General features: G+C 32.9%; 2 protein-coding genes across 4 annotated transcripts; one reads left to right on the forward strand and one right to left on the reverse strand.

Moving 5' to 3' along the window:
• The first annotated feature begins 1,745 nt into the window (after positions 1 to 1,745).
• LOC130502321 (ABC transporter C family member 8-like) lies at positions 1,746 to 7,713 on the forward strand. 3 transcript variants are annotated; one of them, XM_056997086.1, is made up of 11 exons: positions 1,746 to 2,055; positions 2,203 to 4,139; positions 4,213 to 4,533; positions 4,600 to 4,686; positions 4,761 to 5,342; positions 5,424 to 5,588; positions 5,679 to 5,973; positions 6,099 to 6,619; positions 6,698 to 6,761; positions 6,835 to 7,074; positions 7,181 to 7,713. In XM_056997086.1, exons 1-11 carry the CDS (start codon positions 2,040 to 2,042, stop codon positions 7,306 to 7,308), a joined length of 4,356 nt encoding a protein of 1,451 aa, XP_056853066.1. In that variant the 5' UTR covers positions 1,746 to 2,039; the 3' UTR covers positions 7,309 to 7,713. The 3 variants fall into 3 exon arrangements, with proteins under 3 accessions (XP_056853066.1, XP_056853067.1, XP_056853068.1); XM_056997087.1 differs by lacking the exon at positions 1,746 to 2,055 and having other exon boundaries at positions 2,289 to 2,418; positions 2,525 to 4,139; positions 7,181 to 7,712; XM_056997088.1 differs by lacking the exon at positions 1,746 to 2,055 and having other exon boundaries at positions 3,325 to 3,441; positions 3,531 to 4,139; positions 7,181 to 7,711.
• A 3,417-nt stretch (positions 7,714 to 11,130) lies between these two features.
• LOC108837011 (mitogen-activated protein kinase kinase 5-like) lies at positions 11,131 to 12,653 on the reverse strand. The gene has a single exon (XM_018610094.2). It carries the CDS (start codon positions 12,369 to 12,371, stop codon positions 11,373 to 11,375), a length of 999 nt encoding a protein of 332 aa, XP_018465596.1. The 5' UTR covers positions 12,372 to 12,653; the 3' UTR covers positions 11,131 to 11,372.
• Between the last annotated feature and the right edge of the window lie 6,708 nt (positions 12,654 to 19,361).

Genomic DNA, 19,361 nt, shown 5'->3' on the forward strand with positions numbered 1-19,361 from the left:
CACCGATGTCGAAGTATATAAGACCAGAGTCACGTCAACTCTGATTCCTTTAACCGGAAACCACGGAAATAACTCTTGTACGCCGATATTCCCAACAAATCACGGATGTGAGCATAACTTACCATCCCGTAACATTCGCGTCGTAAAGCAGCTCTGTCTCGTACTTGGCATCGCAGGTCTGATTCAAATAAACAGACTATGTCTTGATTGCAAGACTCTAACTTTTTATATTCTTTCGTAATTTGTTTTTTTACATAATGAAATAAGAAAGAAACAAATAGATTCATCATAGATGACCTGTAAAATATGTAATCAGGGGCTAATCTTCTACTTTAGACTGATCTATGATGAATCTATTTTGTTATCAAACATTGACAACTCGCTAGGCGTACATTGACCGCCCTACTTACGCCTAGCGCAATCTTGAACATGAATAAAAACCAAATAACTTAAACAAAACTCGCGGAAAATTGGATAGATGTCATGTTCTAGTGATAGATTTACTATTTAGGGATGTGTTCTCACGAGGAGTGAACAAAAAACTCTTATATATATATAGATTATTGAAGTTTTATCTCTTTACATTAAAAATTGCAAGTTGCTTTTTAAACTCTGTAAACTGTCACCAAAGCTTAAAAATCTTCTTCGCACTTATAAATGTTTTGTATCAAAAAATGTTTTGTTCTATGACGGAATATATATCTCTTTCAACTAAGTATGTTCCTCAACCAACTGAAAAGACATTTCCTTTGATAACAAAATCCTGTTAATTGAATTTAAAGTACGTACAAAATTTAAAGTTCTTTCTTAACTTTAGACGTTCATTTGTTTGATACTGAAAGACCCAACTATGTCAACATAAGACGAATAGACCCACTATCTTTGAAGTCCAACTTGTGTACACGCATCGGTATTCAATAAAAATTGAAGTTAGCAATAAAAGGCCTGTTATCATACCAGTAGACCAACACTGAAAATGATAGAAAATGTATTTGCATTAGGATTTATGATTGTGACCCATCAACGTCCTCCTCGTCATTGCATAGGAAGACAAAAATGCAAATCCAACATTACAATCACATTCAAAGCTAAATATCACAACAACGCCATTTCACCAACCTAGATTGTCTTCTTCTTTCTTATCCGGTGATCATGTTCCGACTCTATCTAAGCCATCGGTCAAAAAAAATATCTTCATCTTTTTTCTCTCTCTCTCTCTAATAATAGAGATCACTAAGATAGAAATAGATTGGAAATGGTCTAATTTCAACTAAGTTCAAGATCATAAGTTAATGATACTATGTCTATGATACTCGACTTATTCCAAAACTCTTCGAGGGAATTTAGATGTCCAAACCATGTGTCCATTATTTTTTTGTTAAATATGTACTTTGGACACAAAAAGTTATAACTTTTATTTTGTAACATCAAAAAGTTATAACTTAAACTCTAATTTTATAAAAGAAATTGTTTATACACAAAAACTTATTTTGTCCATGGAATCATCTTCATCCCCACTCCATATTTTACTCAATTTATAGAGATGTCTTGACAACAATTTAATTTATTTTAAAATAGTGTTAAGTGTGCTTTATACCTTTAAAATTATTTATTTTGTAACTGAAGCTAATGGCTGTTTTGTAATGTATAACTATTGTTTTTTTTTTTTGACTGACCTACTCAGGCCAATCAGATAACAATCAGTCTCTGTGCCACCATTCGATGCCACAACTTTTCAAGAATGAAAGGATATCCTCGTATGCATTCACAGTTAGTGAGTGAAGTGGTGATCAACATATGAATCTGATTGCGTAAGCAACTACGCATCACGTGGTTGGTAGAGAGGGACAAAGTTAACTCAGAAAAGACAAAAGCTAAAAGGAAACAGCAGCTAGTGCGATCCTTTCATTTAATGTGGACTTGCATAAGTCTTTTAGCTTTGTCCGTGAGAATCTACCTCACCTTTGATAGAGGCAAACCGTTTGCTCCTCTGTTTTTTTTTTGTTTCTAATTGATTCAGCTCTGCTGCTGCTTCTACAATGGCCTTCTCCATTGGTACGATCAACCCTTTTCTTTTAACAGTCTCCATTGCTTTCTTCAATGCTTAGTTTTCATGTTCTTGGCATTCTTGGATTGTGTGTGAGTCGAGAGTGGTGAGAATGATACTATTGTTGTGATGATTGATAATTGTTTATGGTGCAGGGAGCTTACCATGGTGTGACGCTGAACAGAATCTAGCCTCTTCTTGCTTCCAAAGAAGCGTCATATATCTCATAAATCTACTGTTCCTATGTATCTTCTTCTTGCTTTCGGCAGCTAGTTGTGTTTCCAAACAGTTCACTGTCAGGAGCCGGAACAAAGGCTGGACCTTTGTCGCTGCAGCTATATGCTGTCTTGTTACTAGTATCACTTTCCTTGGTGCTGGTTTAAAACTTCTTACTGATGATTCTAATGACGTCTTTTGGGTTGCTTACTTTGTTCAAGGCACCATTTGTGTCTCACTTGCGATTTCTCTGTTTTTTAGCGGCTCAAAATGGATTAGCATCGTTACATCCCTTTGGTGGGTGTCTTTTGCTTTGTTGGATTCAGCTGAAAAGATTGAGATACTTTCACATGGAGAAGGCATCAGAGTATTCGACTTTATAACATTGCCGATGAGCCTAATGCTTCTCATTTCCTTCTACACATCTCTCAATGCCTCTCCTGCTCCTCAAGATTGTCTTTCTGATCCTCTATTAACTGACGAACCTAGAAAACACTCTGCAAGGTTGGCCACAGCTGGTTTTTTCAGCGTCCTAACATTCTCTTGGATGAATCCTTTACTCTTGGCTGGCTTCAAGAAACCATTGACCCCTGAAGATATCCCTAGTCTAGTCCCAGAGGATGAGGCTGAGTTAGCTTACATTAAATTCTCTCAAGCATGGGATACACTTCTTGCAGAAGGAAGCTCAACAACTAAGGAAAGAAACTTAGTGTTCAGAGCCATTGCAAAAGTTTACTTCAAGGAAAACATATTCACAGCAGTTTGTGCCTTATTCAGAACCATTGCTGTTGTATCTCTTCCACTAATGCTATATGTCTTTGTGCAATATGCAAACAGTGACCACCGTGATCTCCGCACTGGTTTCTTTAACTTAGCTTGTCTAGTTTTGTTAAAACTTGTTGATTCCTTGTCGATGAGACACTGGTACTTTGCGGCAAGAAGATCAGGGATGAGGATTAGATCAGCGCTGATGGTTGCTGCCTACAAGAAGCAGCTAAAGCTATCAAGCTTGGGGAGGAAAAAACATTCATCTGGAGAGATTGTGAACTACATTGCTGTGGATGCATACCGTATGGGAGAGTTCTTATGGTGGTTCCACTCAGGATGGAGCCTTACACTCCAGCTTTTGCTGTCCACACTTGTACTCTTTGGAGTGGTTGGCGCAGGAGCCTTTCCAGGTTTGATTCTTCTTCTCCTCTGTGGTCTCCTTAACCTACCGTTTGCAAAGAGGCTGAAGAACAGCCAGACCCAGTTCATGATGGCACAGGATAAACGTCTGAGGTCAACCTCAGAGATTCTGAACAGTATGAAAGTCATTAAGCTGCAGTCATGGGAAGAGGAGTTCAAGAGACGGATAGAGTCTTTCCGTGCTGACGAGTTCAGATGGTTGGCTAAGGCACAAATGACAAAGGCCTTTGGTACTTTCCTGTATTGGCTGTCTCCAACAATAATTTCTGCTGTTATATTTGTGGCGTGTGGTTTACTGAAAAGTGCTCCACTGAACGCAAGCACCATCTTCACTGTTTTAGCTACACTGAGAGTTATGTCAGAGCCTGTTAGGCTTATACCTGAAGCCATCTCTTCTATCATCCAAGTCAATGTCTCTTTCGACAGGATAAACAACTTCTTGCTTGGTGATGAGCTGAAGATTGATGAGATTGCGAGAAGTGGTCTGGAGGAATCTGGAAATGTAGTAGTTGACATACAAGCTGGTAACTTCAGCTGGGATCCAGAGATGATAAGGATCCCAACTCTAACGAACATAAACTTGGACATAAAGTATGGGCAAACAGTTGCGGTTTGTGGACCAGTTGGTGCTGGAAAATCATCGTTGTTGCATGCATTGCTCGGAGAGATACCTAAAGTTTCTGGAACTGTAAGTCTGTTTGTTCATTATGTATAAGTATGTTTGCTAAAAGATGGTTTCTTATGTTGTCCATTTGAAACAGGTTAAGGTCTGTGGGTCCATAGCTTATGTTTCTCAGACCTCTTGGATTCAAAGTGGCACCATAAGGGACAACATCCTCTATGGAAAGCCAATGGAAGCCAGACGATACAATGCTGCTATTGAAGCATGTGCGTTGGATAAGGACTTGAGTGACTTTAGACATGGTGATCTCACAGAGATAGGACAAAGAGGGCTTAACTTGAGTGGAGGGCAAAAGCAAAGGATTCAGCTGGCATGTGCCGTCTATGCAGATGCTGATGTTTACCTGCTTGATGATCCTTTTAGTGCTGTGGATGCTCATACTGCTGGAGTTCTTTTTCATGTAAGTAATAACATTTCTTTTGCTCAAAGGCTGCTTCTTAATATGTTTTAGTTATTATGACTGTAGAAATGTGTTGAGGACTCGCTGAGGGAGAAAACTGTTGTTCTTGTCACTCACCAAGTTGAATTCCTCTCAGAAGTTGATCAAATTCTGGTAATAATTTAGTAGCTGATAGAAAAAAGACTGCATTTGTCTTAACTTATTAATGATTTGATGTCCTTAATCAGGTTATGGAAGAGGGAAGAATCACTCAATCAGGTAAGTATGAGGATCTCTTAAAGATGGGGACTGCATTCCAGCAGCTGGTGAATGCTCATAATGAAAGCATGGGAGATCTTAGGCAAGTAGGTATAAACAGAGAGATGGGAAACAACGATGTTGTTGTCGATAAAGTAAAAGAAGAAACCACAGCAATGGATATAAGAGGGATCCAACTTACCCAAGAAGAAGAAAAAGAGTCAGGTTATGTTGGGTTGAAACCTTTCTTGGACTACTTCCGTGTCTCCCAAGGATGGTTTCTTCTATCAGCAACCGTATTGGGACAGGTTGGTTTTGTAGTTTTCCAGGCTGCATCAACGTACTGGCTTGCGTTTGCTATTGGGATCCCTAAACTCTCAACCACAATGGTTATTGGCGTCTACAGCATTATCTCCACACTTAGTGCTGGTTTTGTATACTCTAGAGCTGTTACCACTGCCTACCTTGGGCTAAAAGCTTCCAAAGCTTTCTTCTCTGGTTTCACAAATGCAGTCTTCAAAGCCCCCATGCTTTTCTTTGATTCTACTCCAGTTGGACGCATTCTCACCCGAGTAAGATCGCTTTTGCTTTTACATGTATATGGACAACACTAGATCTCAATTATGATATGACTGAATGTGTAAATTTTGCAGGCTTCATCTGATATGAACATCTTAGACTTTGACATTCCATCTGCGTTCATACTTGTTGTGGTACCTGCTATTGAGCTCACTGCTGCTCTTATCATCATGACATATGTTACATGGCAAGTGATTATCATAGCTCTTCTTGCTTTGGCTGCCACCAAAGTTGTTCAGGTACCTATTTTGATTCTTCTCCTTTTTTTTCAGTTTGCTTATGCAGCAAAGAAGTCTCTACTAACATCTGCAACTTCTTTGAAAAAAAAGGACTACTATCTAGCTTCTGCAAGGGAGCTGATTAGGATCAACGGAACAACAAAAGCACCAGTGATGAATTATGCTGCAGAAACCTCACTTGGAGTGGTGACAATAAGAGCTTTTGGAACGGTAGATAGATTCTTTAGAAGCTACCTAAACCTAGTGGATGCAGATGCGGCGCTATTCTTTCTGTCTAATGCAGCCATGGAATGGGTCATTATGAGGATAGAGATTCTGCAGAATATGACTTTATTCACCTGTGCACTATTGCTTATCCTTATTCCCAAGGGCTACATAGCTCCAGGTACATGCATCATATATATAACTCATTCACATCTTCAATATCTTTGTAAGTATTTTGTTATATTTATATTCAAGATATTAATCATATTAAAAGGTTTTTCATGAACTTGTGGTTTTGTGATGCAGGTCTAGTTGGGCTCTCACTCTCATATGCATTAACATTGACACAAACACAGGTGTTTCTAACCAGATGGTATTGTACCTTATCGAACTCCATCATTTCGGTAGAGAGGATACAACAGTATATGAGCATACCAGAAGAACCTCCTGCGGTTGTGGATGGTAGAAGACCACCGTCCTCATGGCCTCCTAATGGTACAATTCACTTGCAGGATCTTAAGATAAGATACCGTCCCAATGCTCCATCGGTTCTCAAAGGAATCTCTTGCACGTTCAGAGAAGGGACAAGAGTGGGAGTTGTGGGGAGAACAGGAAGTGGGAAAAGCACTTTGATCAGTGCTTTATTTCGTTTGGTAGAACCAGCAAGTGGTTGCATACTGATTGATGGCATTGACATAAGTAAGATTGGTCTGAAAGACCTGAGGATGAAACTCAGCATCATTCCTCAAGAACCAACTCTTTTCCGTGGCTGCATAAGGACTAACCTTGATCCTTTAGGTGTTTACTCCGACGATGAAATCTGGAAGGTAAAAAAAAAAACAAGAAACAAGAATGAGATTGCTAAACTCTTTTGCAGCCTTTTCTGATGAAAACCATTTCCTTAGGCTCTCGAGAAGTGTCAGCTCAAGACAACGATCAGCAATCTTCCTAATAAACTTGATTCTTCAGGTAAATGGAAACGCAGTCATGTTTTTTTTTTTTATGTTTTACCTTTATATTTGTCTTTTTGTTGTACGAGAAGTGAGTGAGGAAGGAGAGAACTGGAGCGTGGGACAGAGACAGTTGTTCTGTCTGGGGAGAGTACTGTTGAAGAGAAACAAAATATTGGTGCTTGATGAAGCAACAGCTTCCATTGATTCAGCTACTGATGCAATCATTCAGAAAACAATAAGAGAGGAGTTTGCCGAGTGCACGGTGATAACAGTTGCTCATAGAGTACCAACGGTTATAGATAGTGACATGGTCATGGTTCTCTCATTTGGTAAAAAACATCTTCTTCCTCATAATGATGATTCCTCTCTATTTCATGTCAAGGCTCATGAGTACCAATGGGGATTTTTGGTTTGGTTTTTTTTTTTTTTGAACAGGTGATCTTGTGGAGTACAGTGAGCCTTGGAAGCTGATGGAGACTGATTCTTACTTCTCCAAGCTCGTTGCTGAGTATTGGGCAAGTTGTAGAGGACATTCTTCTCAGAATCTTCAAGTCCACATCTAAAATCTCTTGCAAGTCTATCTAATAATTCACATTATGATATACTTCCATTAAGAAAATAAAAAATAAAAAATGTCGTTACTAATTAGAAGAAAGACACAAAAGCAATGATCACTAATCAGAATGGAAACAGAGCAGTGCTGACGCTGACGTCATTTTTCGATAGAAAATTAACAGATACTTCCCCAGCCATCCCTCTTCTTCCAAAACATCTCTGATTTCGCCGCTAAACTATGCTTGATCAACAGTACCACTGTCTCGATCTGGGAGATATTGAGGAAGGATCTAAGAGGAAGACTAGCCAACGAAACGTAAATTTAAATTATGTGTGTGAATGATTTTCAATTAATATATAGGGGAATCATTGTAAGAAAATTTTAAATTTGCCGAGTGCTACTGATTTTTGTATTTATAATATCATAAGTAAAAAAATTAACAAATGACATAAATTTTGAATACTAAATTTTAATACTAAATTTATATGTAATAACACTAAATTTTAACTGATATATTAAATCAATCTATATATTAATAACACTAAGTTTTTGATATAGTGTTATTATTAAATAAAGATATACAGAATTTTGATATTACGGATTTAGTGTATCTTTTTTATTACAGATTTTGATATACTAAATTTTGAACACTAAAAAATTAACAAATAACATAAATTTTGAATACTCTAACTCGAGCGAGGGGTAAGACCTCCAAAAGACTAGTCGGTTGGGTTACAATCCGCCGGATACTTCATGTTATCAAAAACAAAATTAAATACTAAATTTTGTTGAAATGATCATTAAAATTTATTGTTATTAATATATAAATTGATTTTTATTGTAAAAAGAGTTGGAAAAGAGTAAAATCATTTTGATATTACTCTTATGAGTAAATTTTAACAATCAGAAGTCTGTACTTTATCCAAAAACAATCAGTTGAAAAAACATATATCTATATCTATATTATTAAAGTTGAAGTACAAATTTGAGATGTTTGGAAACAAGGATAGTAGGATAAATGAAATATGTTTGGCAACATGGATTGTAGAGATGTGTACTTTCTTTTATTAACACATTTAGCCATTGTATTTTCAATAAATTAATAACAAATGAGAATTGCTTAGAAATATGAATAACATATTTAATACTTCTTTTTATTTAAACATTTAGCCATTGTTTTATAATAAATTAAACAACCTTCTTTCTATATTTCTTTTTATTTACAATTCTGTAACTATATTTACAATTCTTTATGGTAAAAATAAAAATACAAACTGAAATATAAATAGTATATTATATAAAATAAATTAAAAAAGTATTATTATCTTATTTAGTTTTAGTCAAATAAAAAAAATTCAAGAGTTTCAATTTTCAAAAAATATCAAAAAGTTAATAATAATCATAGAAAACTAATGCAAAAAATTAAAACGTTGAAACATGGATAAAAGTATGTCAAGAAGAAAAAATAATGGCTTATGTTATTAATAAAAATTGGAAATTCATTATATCATTTTTAAATATACAAAATGGACTAATCTAATTACCTAAAAACATTGTTTTGTCTAATATAGTCATAAAAATAAATTTTAAATTTTATAATACATATTAAAATATGCATATATTCAAAATTTTATTTTTACTAAAATATTTTCCAATAACCGTTATTAAAAAATATTTTCAATATATATATAGAAAAATACAACAAAAAGATTAATTTTATATACCAACTTAAATTAAGGTTTTTATATTTCACATAAACTTTAAGAATATAATATATATGATTATTTATAAGATGGTACATATAAAATACTATTACTTATATGATTATTTATATTGACATGAAAAATGAATAGTAATATATTTTGAAATATACATCCGCACGGGCATGCGGGTCAAAATTTATTTTAAATTACAATGTAAATATTTAATTAATATAGAAATATGTCATATTTTTTAAACAAAATATTAATATAAAAGTATTGTACAGTTGCGTTTCTAAAAATCATTTATTTTAACAACAAATCAAATAAATATGTTGATTGTAGAGAGAATAAAACAAAGTCAGAGAAACACATAGTTTACCAGAGACACTTTAGAGTGTGTCAAATATATTATAAAGAAAGTTTCACTAAGATAAATACATTCAATAGATACAAACAAATAATATATTTCACAAAAGTGAATAATAATACCCGCGCTTTCGAAGCGCGGATCAAAATCTAGTTTCTTTTATATTTGATTTCTTTATTTTCTTCTTTCTTTTACAGTTTTTTCCTCCTCTAAATATAGTCATCGTTTTAGCATTTTTCTTGTTGTAGAAATAATGTCATTTTAGAATTTCAATGCAGTTTTATACCTAATTTCAGTTTAATATTAATTGCATAATATATTAATTTTATAAATAAATTTATTTATTTCTAATATCATTAGTTGAATAGGTATACAATAGCAACTTTATAAATTAATACTCGATAACTTAACAAATTTATTTAATTCGATGTTGACCGGTTCAAAGCATGAGACAAATCAATAAGATAATAATTTTCTATAAAATTCTATGTAAATATATAATCCCACTTAAATCATAAATTAATAGTTTTTGTATATATAGTTTATATAAGTGCAAAAAGCATTTTATTAGTTGTTTTTTATCCACAATAAAGTTCATCTCTATTTTTTCTTAACATTTCAATATATTTTTGATAATATTTAGTACGATTATATCTTAAACTACATTTAAATTCCATGGATATTTTGTATACACCAAATAGTATAACAAATGACATAAATTTTGAATTTCTAAAATTTAATTAATATATACAACAAAATAAACAATTTTCTTATTTTTTTAAAAATTCTAAAAATTGAAAATTTAAAAAGAAAACTTATTTATAAATTAATATCTCTATAAAATAATAAGTTTTCATAGTCTCAACATATTTAATTAATAGATTTTTTACTGTAATTAATAAAAACATATATAAATTTCAATCATTTTTAAATATGGGTAAAAAGTGTATGAGCGACATTATTTATGAAACCAATAAGAGTATTCAAGAAGCAACTATTCTGAAATCGATTAATTTAAAACATCAATCCTGTAAAGTCACTCAAGGGCATTTCTTACAGTTTATTAATTAGTATACTATAAATTTTTAGCTACCCAAGTTTCCATATCTTGTTTGTATTTGGAACCTAAAGCTAAAACTATAACTTCAACAACGTAACATGATACATTTCCATCATCATCTCACGATCCTCCTATAGAAGATCAAGGAGCAGAACATACCCACAAATGCGACAATGAGAAGGAAGAGGCTCAGCGGAGAAGGTTATTTTGGTTAGAAGTCGAGATCAAATCAAGCCCCAACAGGTTCGTCTAGGTTATGCCAACAGAAGTTCATCTCTACTTATCCCATATCTGTACTTAAGAGACTTTATAACAATAAAGACTAGCTAGTTCTAGAAACTGATATATAGAAGCGGTCATATACAAGTTCACAAATCATTGAGCTGAGAGTATAAGAAGGGGAAGGAGACTGCATCACACCAAAAAGTGGAATCTGGTAAAAGAGAGCAACATACATGACCTTTTCACACTAAAGCAGATGCTGAGAAGCTAGAACCTGAACTGGACACTTATATTAGCTTAGATTCCTAATCACACTAAGGCATCAAGGCAAGACTAGAAGAAACTAGGTGAAAAGCTGAGGTCAAAAGGCAAGCATTCCAACTTTTCCTCTATTACTGCACAATCAACACCATAAACGGCAAAGCAAAAAATAAATAAAGCAGTAGCCTTTATGATAGATTCTGTATAGGAAGCAAATTGATATAAGAAGCTTTATTAATGATAATTTAAAACAAATGAAAAGATGTGAAACAATGATAATAACAAAAAGGCTGCTACAAGCCAAAAACTCAATCTTCATTCATGACAAGATTCAAAACTGTGCCTCTTCCCTGACAAATCTTAACCCTAATCACAATCACCGCAAAACTCACGTAACAAACGGGAAAGCAAAAACTAAGACGCAGGAGAAGAAGCCGGCGGCGCAGCGACAATATTTGTCAGATATTCGGAGCTCTGGATGATTTGAGAATGAAAGGATGCTGCAAAAGCTGTTGCGCAGACCACCTCTTCGGAGGATCACTCTGCAAACAACACGACACAAAGTGACGAAACTCCTCAGACGCAGTGGCCGGAGCCTCCGGAGGCTGAGACATACAAATGGCGCACATCAGACTCGCCCAGTCACCTTGTCTACTCACAGCGAAAGGAAACCTCCCCAAGTAAAACTCCAAAATGCTAACACCAAGACTCCACACATCTCCAGCGTAACCGTTGTAACGCCCATGATTTAAATCAGTATTAATCCTCTCGGGGCTCATGTACGCAATGGTACCAACCGAGGAGTTACAAGGATCCATGGTCTGCGCCAAGATCCTACTCACACCAAAATCAGCGATCTTAACTCTCTTCCCCGAGTCGATCAAAAGGTTCGACGGCTTGATGTCGCGGTGGACGATGTGGTGGCGGTGGAGATAAGCCAACCCGTCGAGAATCTGCCGAGACATATCGGAGAGCTCCTCTTCACGCGACACGTGCCTTCCCTCGAGACACCCTCCGTCCATGAACTCGAGCAAGACCTGGATCTCCCCGTTGTGATCGAACATATCGTGGCATTTCACCACGTTGGCGTGGTCGACGCTGCGGAGGATCTCGATCTCGCGGCAGATCTGCCGCCTCACGTTCTCCTCGTGGTTGCCGTAGATGACCTTGAGGGCGAAGGGCTTGGAGGTGGGACGGTGTATCACTTTGTACACCGTCCCTCCCGCGCCGCTCCCGATGCGGTTCACGCGTTCTAGCTCTGACAGGCATTTCGCCGCGGAGACGTTGGTGGAGACGGCTGACGTGGGCAAGGAGGAGGTTGTGGAGGGAGGAGGAGGGAGGGGGAGAGGAACAGCGAGGGCTACGTCGCGGTTCGGGAGAGGGATGCAGAGGTCGGGACGTTTGTTACGGAAGCGGTTCTTCATCGGGGAAGGAGGGGATTGATGAATCGGTTTCATTGTTGTGTCTCTATCTATCTTGTCTTGGTGTGTGTATATATAGTGGCTTGTGTAGGGTTTGATTCGTGCTTTGGAGTCAGATCATATCGAAAAAAGGAAAGAGGAAGACGAAGAAGGTTCAACGAATGGAATGTGGAGAGAATGAAGAGAAGTTTTGGTTTCCAAAAACGAAAAAAATACGTATCTATAGGCGCGTGGGGGAGCAGCCGCGGGCTTTGGGAAGTATGAAGTATCTGTGTGTGTGTGTGGTTCTGTGTTGTAACACGTTGACATGTTTTTGTTGTTCGGTCTATTATTGGTTGGGGATTGTTTTGTTTTCTTTTAAAGCAAGAAATGATTATCAAACCAAACAAAATCAATCATCGTGGATTCATTACCCACGTCTTCGAAGCTATACATTGAATTGTTTGCGTCATCTAGTGAGAGTAACTTTGTTTTTGTAAAATTGCCTCCAGTTTTTTGAGTTTTTTAGCTGATTGATTTAATGTAGTTTTATATTAAAATTAAAAAAAATACCAAAATAGAAGTGACATTCACTTTATTGTTTTTTAAAATAACAATCATTTATTTTATACTTTATATATAAATAAATATTATTTTTATTCAATTATACGGAAAATAATAATATCTATTTTAGATGGAAAACAAAAGAGAGTTGTAATAGATTTACTTCTATATTAGTATTTTATTTATAAAAAACAATCATAGAAGTGAATTGGAATAGATTTCTTTCCAGTAGCATTACAAAGCAAATATAGAAATCACTTGGAGAGACTTTACCACATAGTGGTGAACATATAGGCAATGAAAGATATGAGCAAAATGGACGAATAAGAATAGAGCCCCTGATGAAATTTAAGTCATGAGAACTTTATGACAATGGTAAAAATGATAGATAAAAGTGTATGATACAACTTAAAATGTTCGAGCTATTGAGATGTTTAAGGGTTTTATTGGAACGGTGCCAGTGGGTCGTATGGAGCCTGGTATGGTTGTGACCTTTGCACTCTGGCCAGCATGTTGGATATGATTTTGGATATGATGACAGATGTATTAAGATACAAAAGTAGATAATATGAACAGAGAGTCATGCGTTTGTGGAGAAACTGTATGGATCAAAGCCCTTTCGAAAAGGAGGCCACGATGGATCTGTATTCTATACAGATCAACGGAATGCATAAGGAGCAGCTTTTGGACATCACTTTTCCAACATTTTCCACCGGCAAGAAAATGACAGTCAAAATATGTTAATAAGGATTTGTGCTCACAAAAAAAAACTGCGTATTTATTAAAGGTTTACGAGTTCTTCAATATTGTAATTTTGATTGATCATATACGTTCTCTTCGGGTGAAGTTAAGAGAGGTAGGCTCTGTTCGTTTGTACATCTCTAGTTGTTTTATCCAGATGGTATATCTAGATGTTTTATCCAGATGGTATATCTAGATGTTTTATCCAGATGTTCCATTTTGGTATTGTTCGTTTCTATATTTTGTTTACGCATCATTTAAGTGCAATTATGTTCGTTTGCTTTTTTTTTGAACTTGCATCTGTATCCGAATGAACTTGTTACTAAAATAATTCAAATAAACTTGTTTTTACATTTTTGACAAAAAAACTATATGTTTTAAGGTTTTAGCAGAAAATATATGTTTTTAGATTTTAGCAGAAAATATGTTTTTGTGATTTCGAGCGTTTTTACGGTTTTGGAGAGAAATGCATTTTTACGTTTTTGGTAGAAAAGTGTATTTTTATAGTTTCAACAAAAAATGTGTTTTTACGGTTTTGACTAAATGTGTTTTGCAGTATTAGTGGAAAATATATTTTAACGGTATTGGCAAAAAAGTGTGTTTTAGCAGGAAAATACATTTTTCCAATATTGTTCGCTCTCAATTAAAGCTTCGTTTTGTGATGTATTAAAGCTCCCAATAATAAAAATACTATACTTTGATCCAACCCAGTAAAAAGAAACATGATTGTGGTAATGCTAGTCTCAATATTTGTGTTATCCAATATTGTTCGTTCTCAATTACGTAATTAATAAGTCTATGTTCACTTTTGGAGAAGAACATGTCATATGGTATAATATTTATTAGATTTTGACCCGCGCTTCGAAAGTGCGGGTATTATTTTTCACTTTTATGAAATATGATATTTGTTTGTAATTATTGAATTTATTTATTTTAATAAAATTTTCTTTATAATAAATTCGACACATAGAGTGTCTCTAATAAACTATGTATTTCTCTAATTTTGTTTTATTCGCTCCTCAATCAACATATTTATTTGGCTTGTTGTTAAAATAAATGATTATAGACTTTGATCTCTGCACCTCCGCGGATATATATTTTAAAAAATATGATGATGTTTGTTTTTCATGTAATTATTAGGGTTTGGCAAAATGAATCCAAGGAACAGAACTGATACCAATCCGTAAATATAGTACCAAACCTGAACATAAATTGATTAAATATTCGAATTATTCAAAATTTTGTTAGTTAGGGAACCAAATCGGATCCGAACCGAAGTATTCGTGTACCTGAATTTATCTGAAAATAGATTTATATACTTATATATTAATTATTTTTATATTTAACGTATATAAAACATCAAGAATGATACTTTTAAATTGATTTAAAATACTTGAAAATATATATAGATAGTCATAAATAAATATCTGAAATAGTTAAAGTATACTCAAATCACCAAAAATACTTAAAATAATTATTGATTTTGTATCCAAAATTTTAAATCAAACCAATTGATATGTTAAGCTTAGGTATTCTGACATATGTTATTTAAATTTATAGGTAATATATTACTTTATTTATAGATTTTGAGAAATTTAAAATATATAGTGATTTATTACTTTAAAAATAATCTAAATAGGTTATCCAAACCCAAACCAAACCCACAAAGATCCGAATCAAACTCAAACAAAAATTTAGAAACATCCTAATAGGACTGAAATCTTTTACTTCGAAAACCTGAAACGCAAAACGATCAGAACCAAACTCATATGGATGTCTGAAAACCCATCCTTAGTCATTATTATATATCGTATAATTTCATCATATAATTAATTGTATTTTATATGTATCATCATATAAGTAATCATATAATTAAAAGTATTTAATACGTATCATCATATAAATAATTACATATATTATATTTTAAAAACTTAATATGAAATATAAAAACTATAATTTGAGTTAGTATTTCAAATTGGACTTTGTATTGTATTTTTCTTATATATATTGACAACATTCTTTTATAATGGACTTAATAACTTAAGCCCCATTACTTTTTCTGTTTAATACTACTATCTTTGTTTCCAAACAAAATTATTTTTTTAAAAAAGATTACAATCCATGTTTCCAAACACACTAAATTTTTTTAATACTCTTATCCAAGTATCCAAACACACCGAAATTGTATTTCAGTTTTAATAAGATAGATGAAAAATCAAGGGGGAAATGTTTGGCCAAAAAGTTTAGTCTATAAATATTCATAATACTATAGAAAAAACCTACAAGAACAACTCACAGTTTGAGTAGTTAATTTTTTTGGTTTAACTTGTTTAAGTTTCCAGACAAGACCTTTCGACTGTTCAGCTTCAACCTTCTCACACTTTTTAAATATAATGTTATCCCTTAAGGCATCGTTTGGAAAGTTTAATATTTATTTAAATTATATTTTAGAACATATAGGAAATTGTTATAAACAAAACAAATTTCATTCGTCTCACGTAATTTCAAACGAATTTTGTTGGTTAGAATTACAATTTTTAAATGAAAACCAACATTATCTATGAACAATCAGTTTGCCTGGAAAACATATATTACTATTTTGTTCAGATTAAAAAAAATATGATGAAATTTAAATATAAATATTGCAAAAATAATAAAATATAAAAGCATCGTAAAATTTTCTTCAAAATGATATTGAAATAATTTTCATCTATGTTTTACCAATAAATATTAAAATGAACAAAATATTAACAATAAGTTTGTGATTTGTTCAAAAAATAATAATAACAATAAGTTTGTGAAAATATGTATGAACATTAGATGATACTAATTTGGGTTAAGAAAAAAATTAATTAAGGAAATTTTTTGCTTTTGAATAAATTTAGAATTTTGTGTCTTTAAATGACAAACCAGTTTTTATTACTAATTTAATATTATTTTTTATAAAAGATATATTTTACCAAATACTAACGCACATAAATTGGTTTGTATAACAATATTTTTAAAATATTATATAATATTTTATTCTATCATTCCTGATAACTGTATTTCAGTTTAATTTTAGTAACTCATATAAGGTGAAGCATATGTATATTGCATAGAATTATTAGTGTAGAATTTAATATGATACAAAAAAGGTTAAAATGTTTGTTGAAAAAAAAAGACAATTGAATCAACTAAGTTTAATTAATTATATATTCACCATCTTATTGTTTACCATCCAAAATATGCTTTGTGTTATGGGGTTATTTTATTTTATTTTGACTAAAGGCTTATGCTTTGTGTTATTGTAACAACCAATTTTAAATCCTAATGTTCTAACTTCATTAATTTTATTGTATTTTTATAAAATATACGTATTACCTACTCAAATAAAAATAATTAAAATTCTAAAATTTATGAAACTTAGACTAATATATTTTTTTCTAACAAAGTGTTAGTGTATTTAAATCATAATATTTTAAAATACTTTTTTATTTAAATTATTGTATGTCTCTGTTTTAAAAAAGACTTACATTTTTTAATTCGATAAAAATCTCGAGATGCATCTCATGAATGTCATTACAGCCTATTTGTATGGATCATTAGATATTATTGATATCTACATGAAAGTTTCTGATGAATTTAAAATGTGAGAAGCATTAAGTTCCAAACCTAAAGAGTTATGTGCAATGAAATTGTAAAGATCATTATACATGTTAAAGCAATCTGGACGTATGTGGTATAATCGTCTCAGTGAGCATTTCACAAAAGAAGGATATGTGAATGATCCTATATGCCCATGTGTTTTCATCAAGAATACAACATTCGGATTTGTGATAATCACGGTATATATTGATGATCTTAATATTATTGGAACTCAAAAGGAAATACAAAAGGCATCAGACTATTTAAAAGGAAAATTTGAGATGAAAAGTCTCGGACAAACAAAGTATTGACTTGGCTTGCAAATTGAGTATTTCCAAAGTGGTATCTTTGTACATCAATCCACATATTAAAAGAGTATTGAAACACTTTAATATGGACAAATCAACTCCTCTCAGCGTACAATAGTCGTTAAATCACTTAATATTGAAAGTGACCCATTTCGACCATCTGAAGAAATGAAGAGATTCTTGGTCCGGAAGTACCATATCTAAGTGTAATCGGTGTTTTATGTACCTTGCAAATTGTAAACGGCCGGATATATCATTTGCTGTGAATCTTTTGGCAAGATTCAGCTTATCTCCCACACATAGACATTGAAGTAGAATTAAACATATCTTTCGTTACCTTCAAGAGACCATCGATTTAGGCTTATTTTACCTTAAATATTCTAAAGGTCAAAATTGTTGGTTTTGCAGATGCAAGATATCTTTCAGATCCACACAAAGCCTGATCGCACACATGATACTTTTTCACGATTGGAGGCACTGCTATAACTTAGCATTCTCAGAAACAAACACTCTTAGCGACTTCTTCAAATCATGCTGAGATCACCGCATTCCATGAAGCAAGTAGAAAATGTGTATATGGCTAAGATCAATAAGCCGACACATCTGTTCAAGTAGTGGAATTGACGAAAATACGGAGCCAATTATTCTATACGAAAATAATGCGACATGTGTTGCTCAAACAAAAGAAGAATATATCGAAAGTGTTAGAACAAAATATATACACCCAAAGTTCTTCTCATACACTTAAGAATTCGAGAAGAAGAAAGAGACTGAAGTAAGATATGTCCGATCATGCGACAATGCAACTGACCTCTTCACTAAATCATTTCCTATATCGGTATTCAGAAAACATGTCAAGGATCTATGACTGTTCATTCTAGAGGATCTTACGTGGTTGTACTCTTTTTACCCTACTATGATTTTTTCCATTGAGTTTTCTTAGAAATATTTTTAACGAGACAACAAGAACGTTAGGCTTGAGACGATAGTGACACTGGTCTCCAAGGAGAGTGTTATAAACGTGAATAATACAACGTCAAAAATATACGCACCAAAACTTGACAAAATGATGTAAATATTTATTATGTAGAATCTACACTGTATATGAATAAACGAATTCGTTCGATCGTAAGACACCTCTCTTCCTCCTTATATAAGAAGCTCTCTCTCGCATATTATTCATATACAAATTCTCTCTTTACTAAAATTTCTGTCTTTTTATAACATTCGTTTTTTTTACCGACTAAGAGCATCTCCAAAAGACACTCTATAACTTCAAATATGAAGTTTTTTGCTCTCCAAAAAAAAACTTCAAAACTTCAATTTTGAAGTTTCATATTTTTATTTGCATTTTAGTCCTTACAATTAAATATTACATTTATGATTCTTAAATATTTTGCCAATTAAAACTTTTTAATCCTAAAAAAATTATAACTCATAAATATTTCAAATTTTCCTTTACAATTTAAATTTTACATATAAAATTAAATAAAAACTTTAAAATAAATACTTATAATTTTTAAAACTAGATTTACAAAACAACAATATTACAAAAAAACTTAACAAATGCACTTATTAATCATATATAAAAATATATCTACCCAAAAAAAATCATATATAAAAATATTACAGAAAATAGTTTTTAGGATAATGTGGTATTTTACTTGTAGTTTGGTATTTAATTGTGTATTCTATGTAAATTTTTATATAGTGTAACGTTTTATGAATTAATATTTCTATAATATTTTTACATAAGTGATATTTATTTTTAAAGTTGTATGAATGTAACTTAAGTATGATAAACATA

Source organism: Raphanus sativus, unplaced genomic scaffold (genome assembly GCF_000801105.2).
Source record: "Raphanus sativus cultivar WK10039 unplaced genomic scaffold, ASM80110v3 Scaffold0505, whole genome shotgun sequence".
Classification (NCBI taxonomy): domain Eukaryota; kingdom Viridiplantae; phylum Streptophyta; class Magnoliopsida; order Brassicales; family Brassicaceae; genus Raphanus; species Raphanus sativus.

Bases quoted from the DNA above. Each gene is read 5' to 3' on its own strand.
- LOC130502321 (XM_056997086.1), top strand. The intron at 4,534-4,599 runs GTAAGTAATAAC...TTATGACTGTAG, and splicing joins CTGCTGGAGTTCTTTTTCAT to AAATGTGTTGAGGACTCGCT. The intron at 7,075-7,180 runs GTAAAAAACATC...TTTTTTGAACAG, and splicing joins GGTCATGGTTCTCTCATTTG to GTGATCTTGTGGAGTACAGT.
- LOC108837011 (XM_018610094.2), bottom strand. From the start codon at position 12,371: ATGAAACCGATTCATCAATCCCCTCCTTCCCCGATGAAGAACCGCTTC.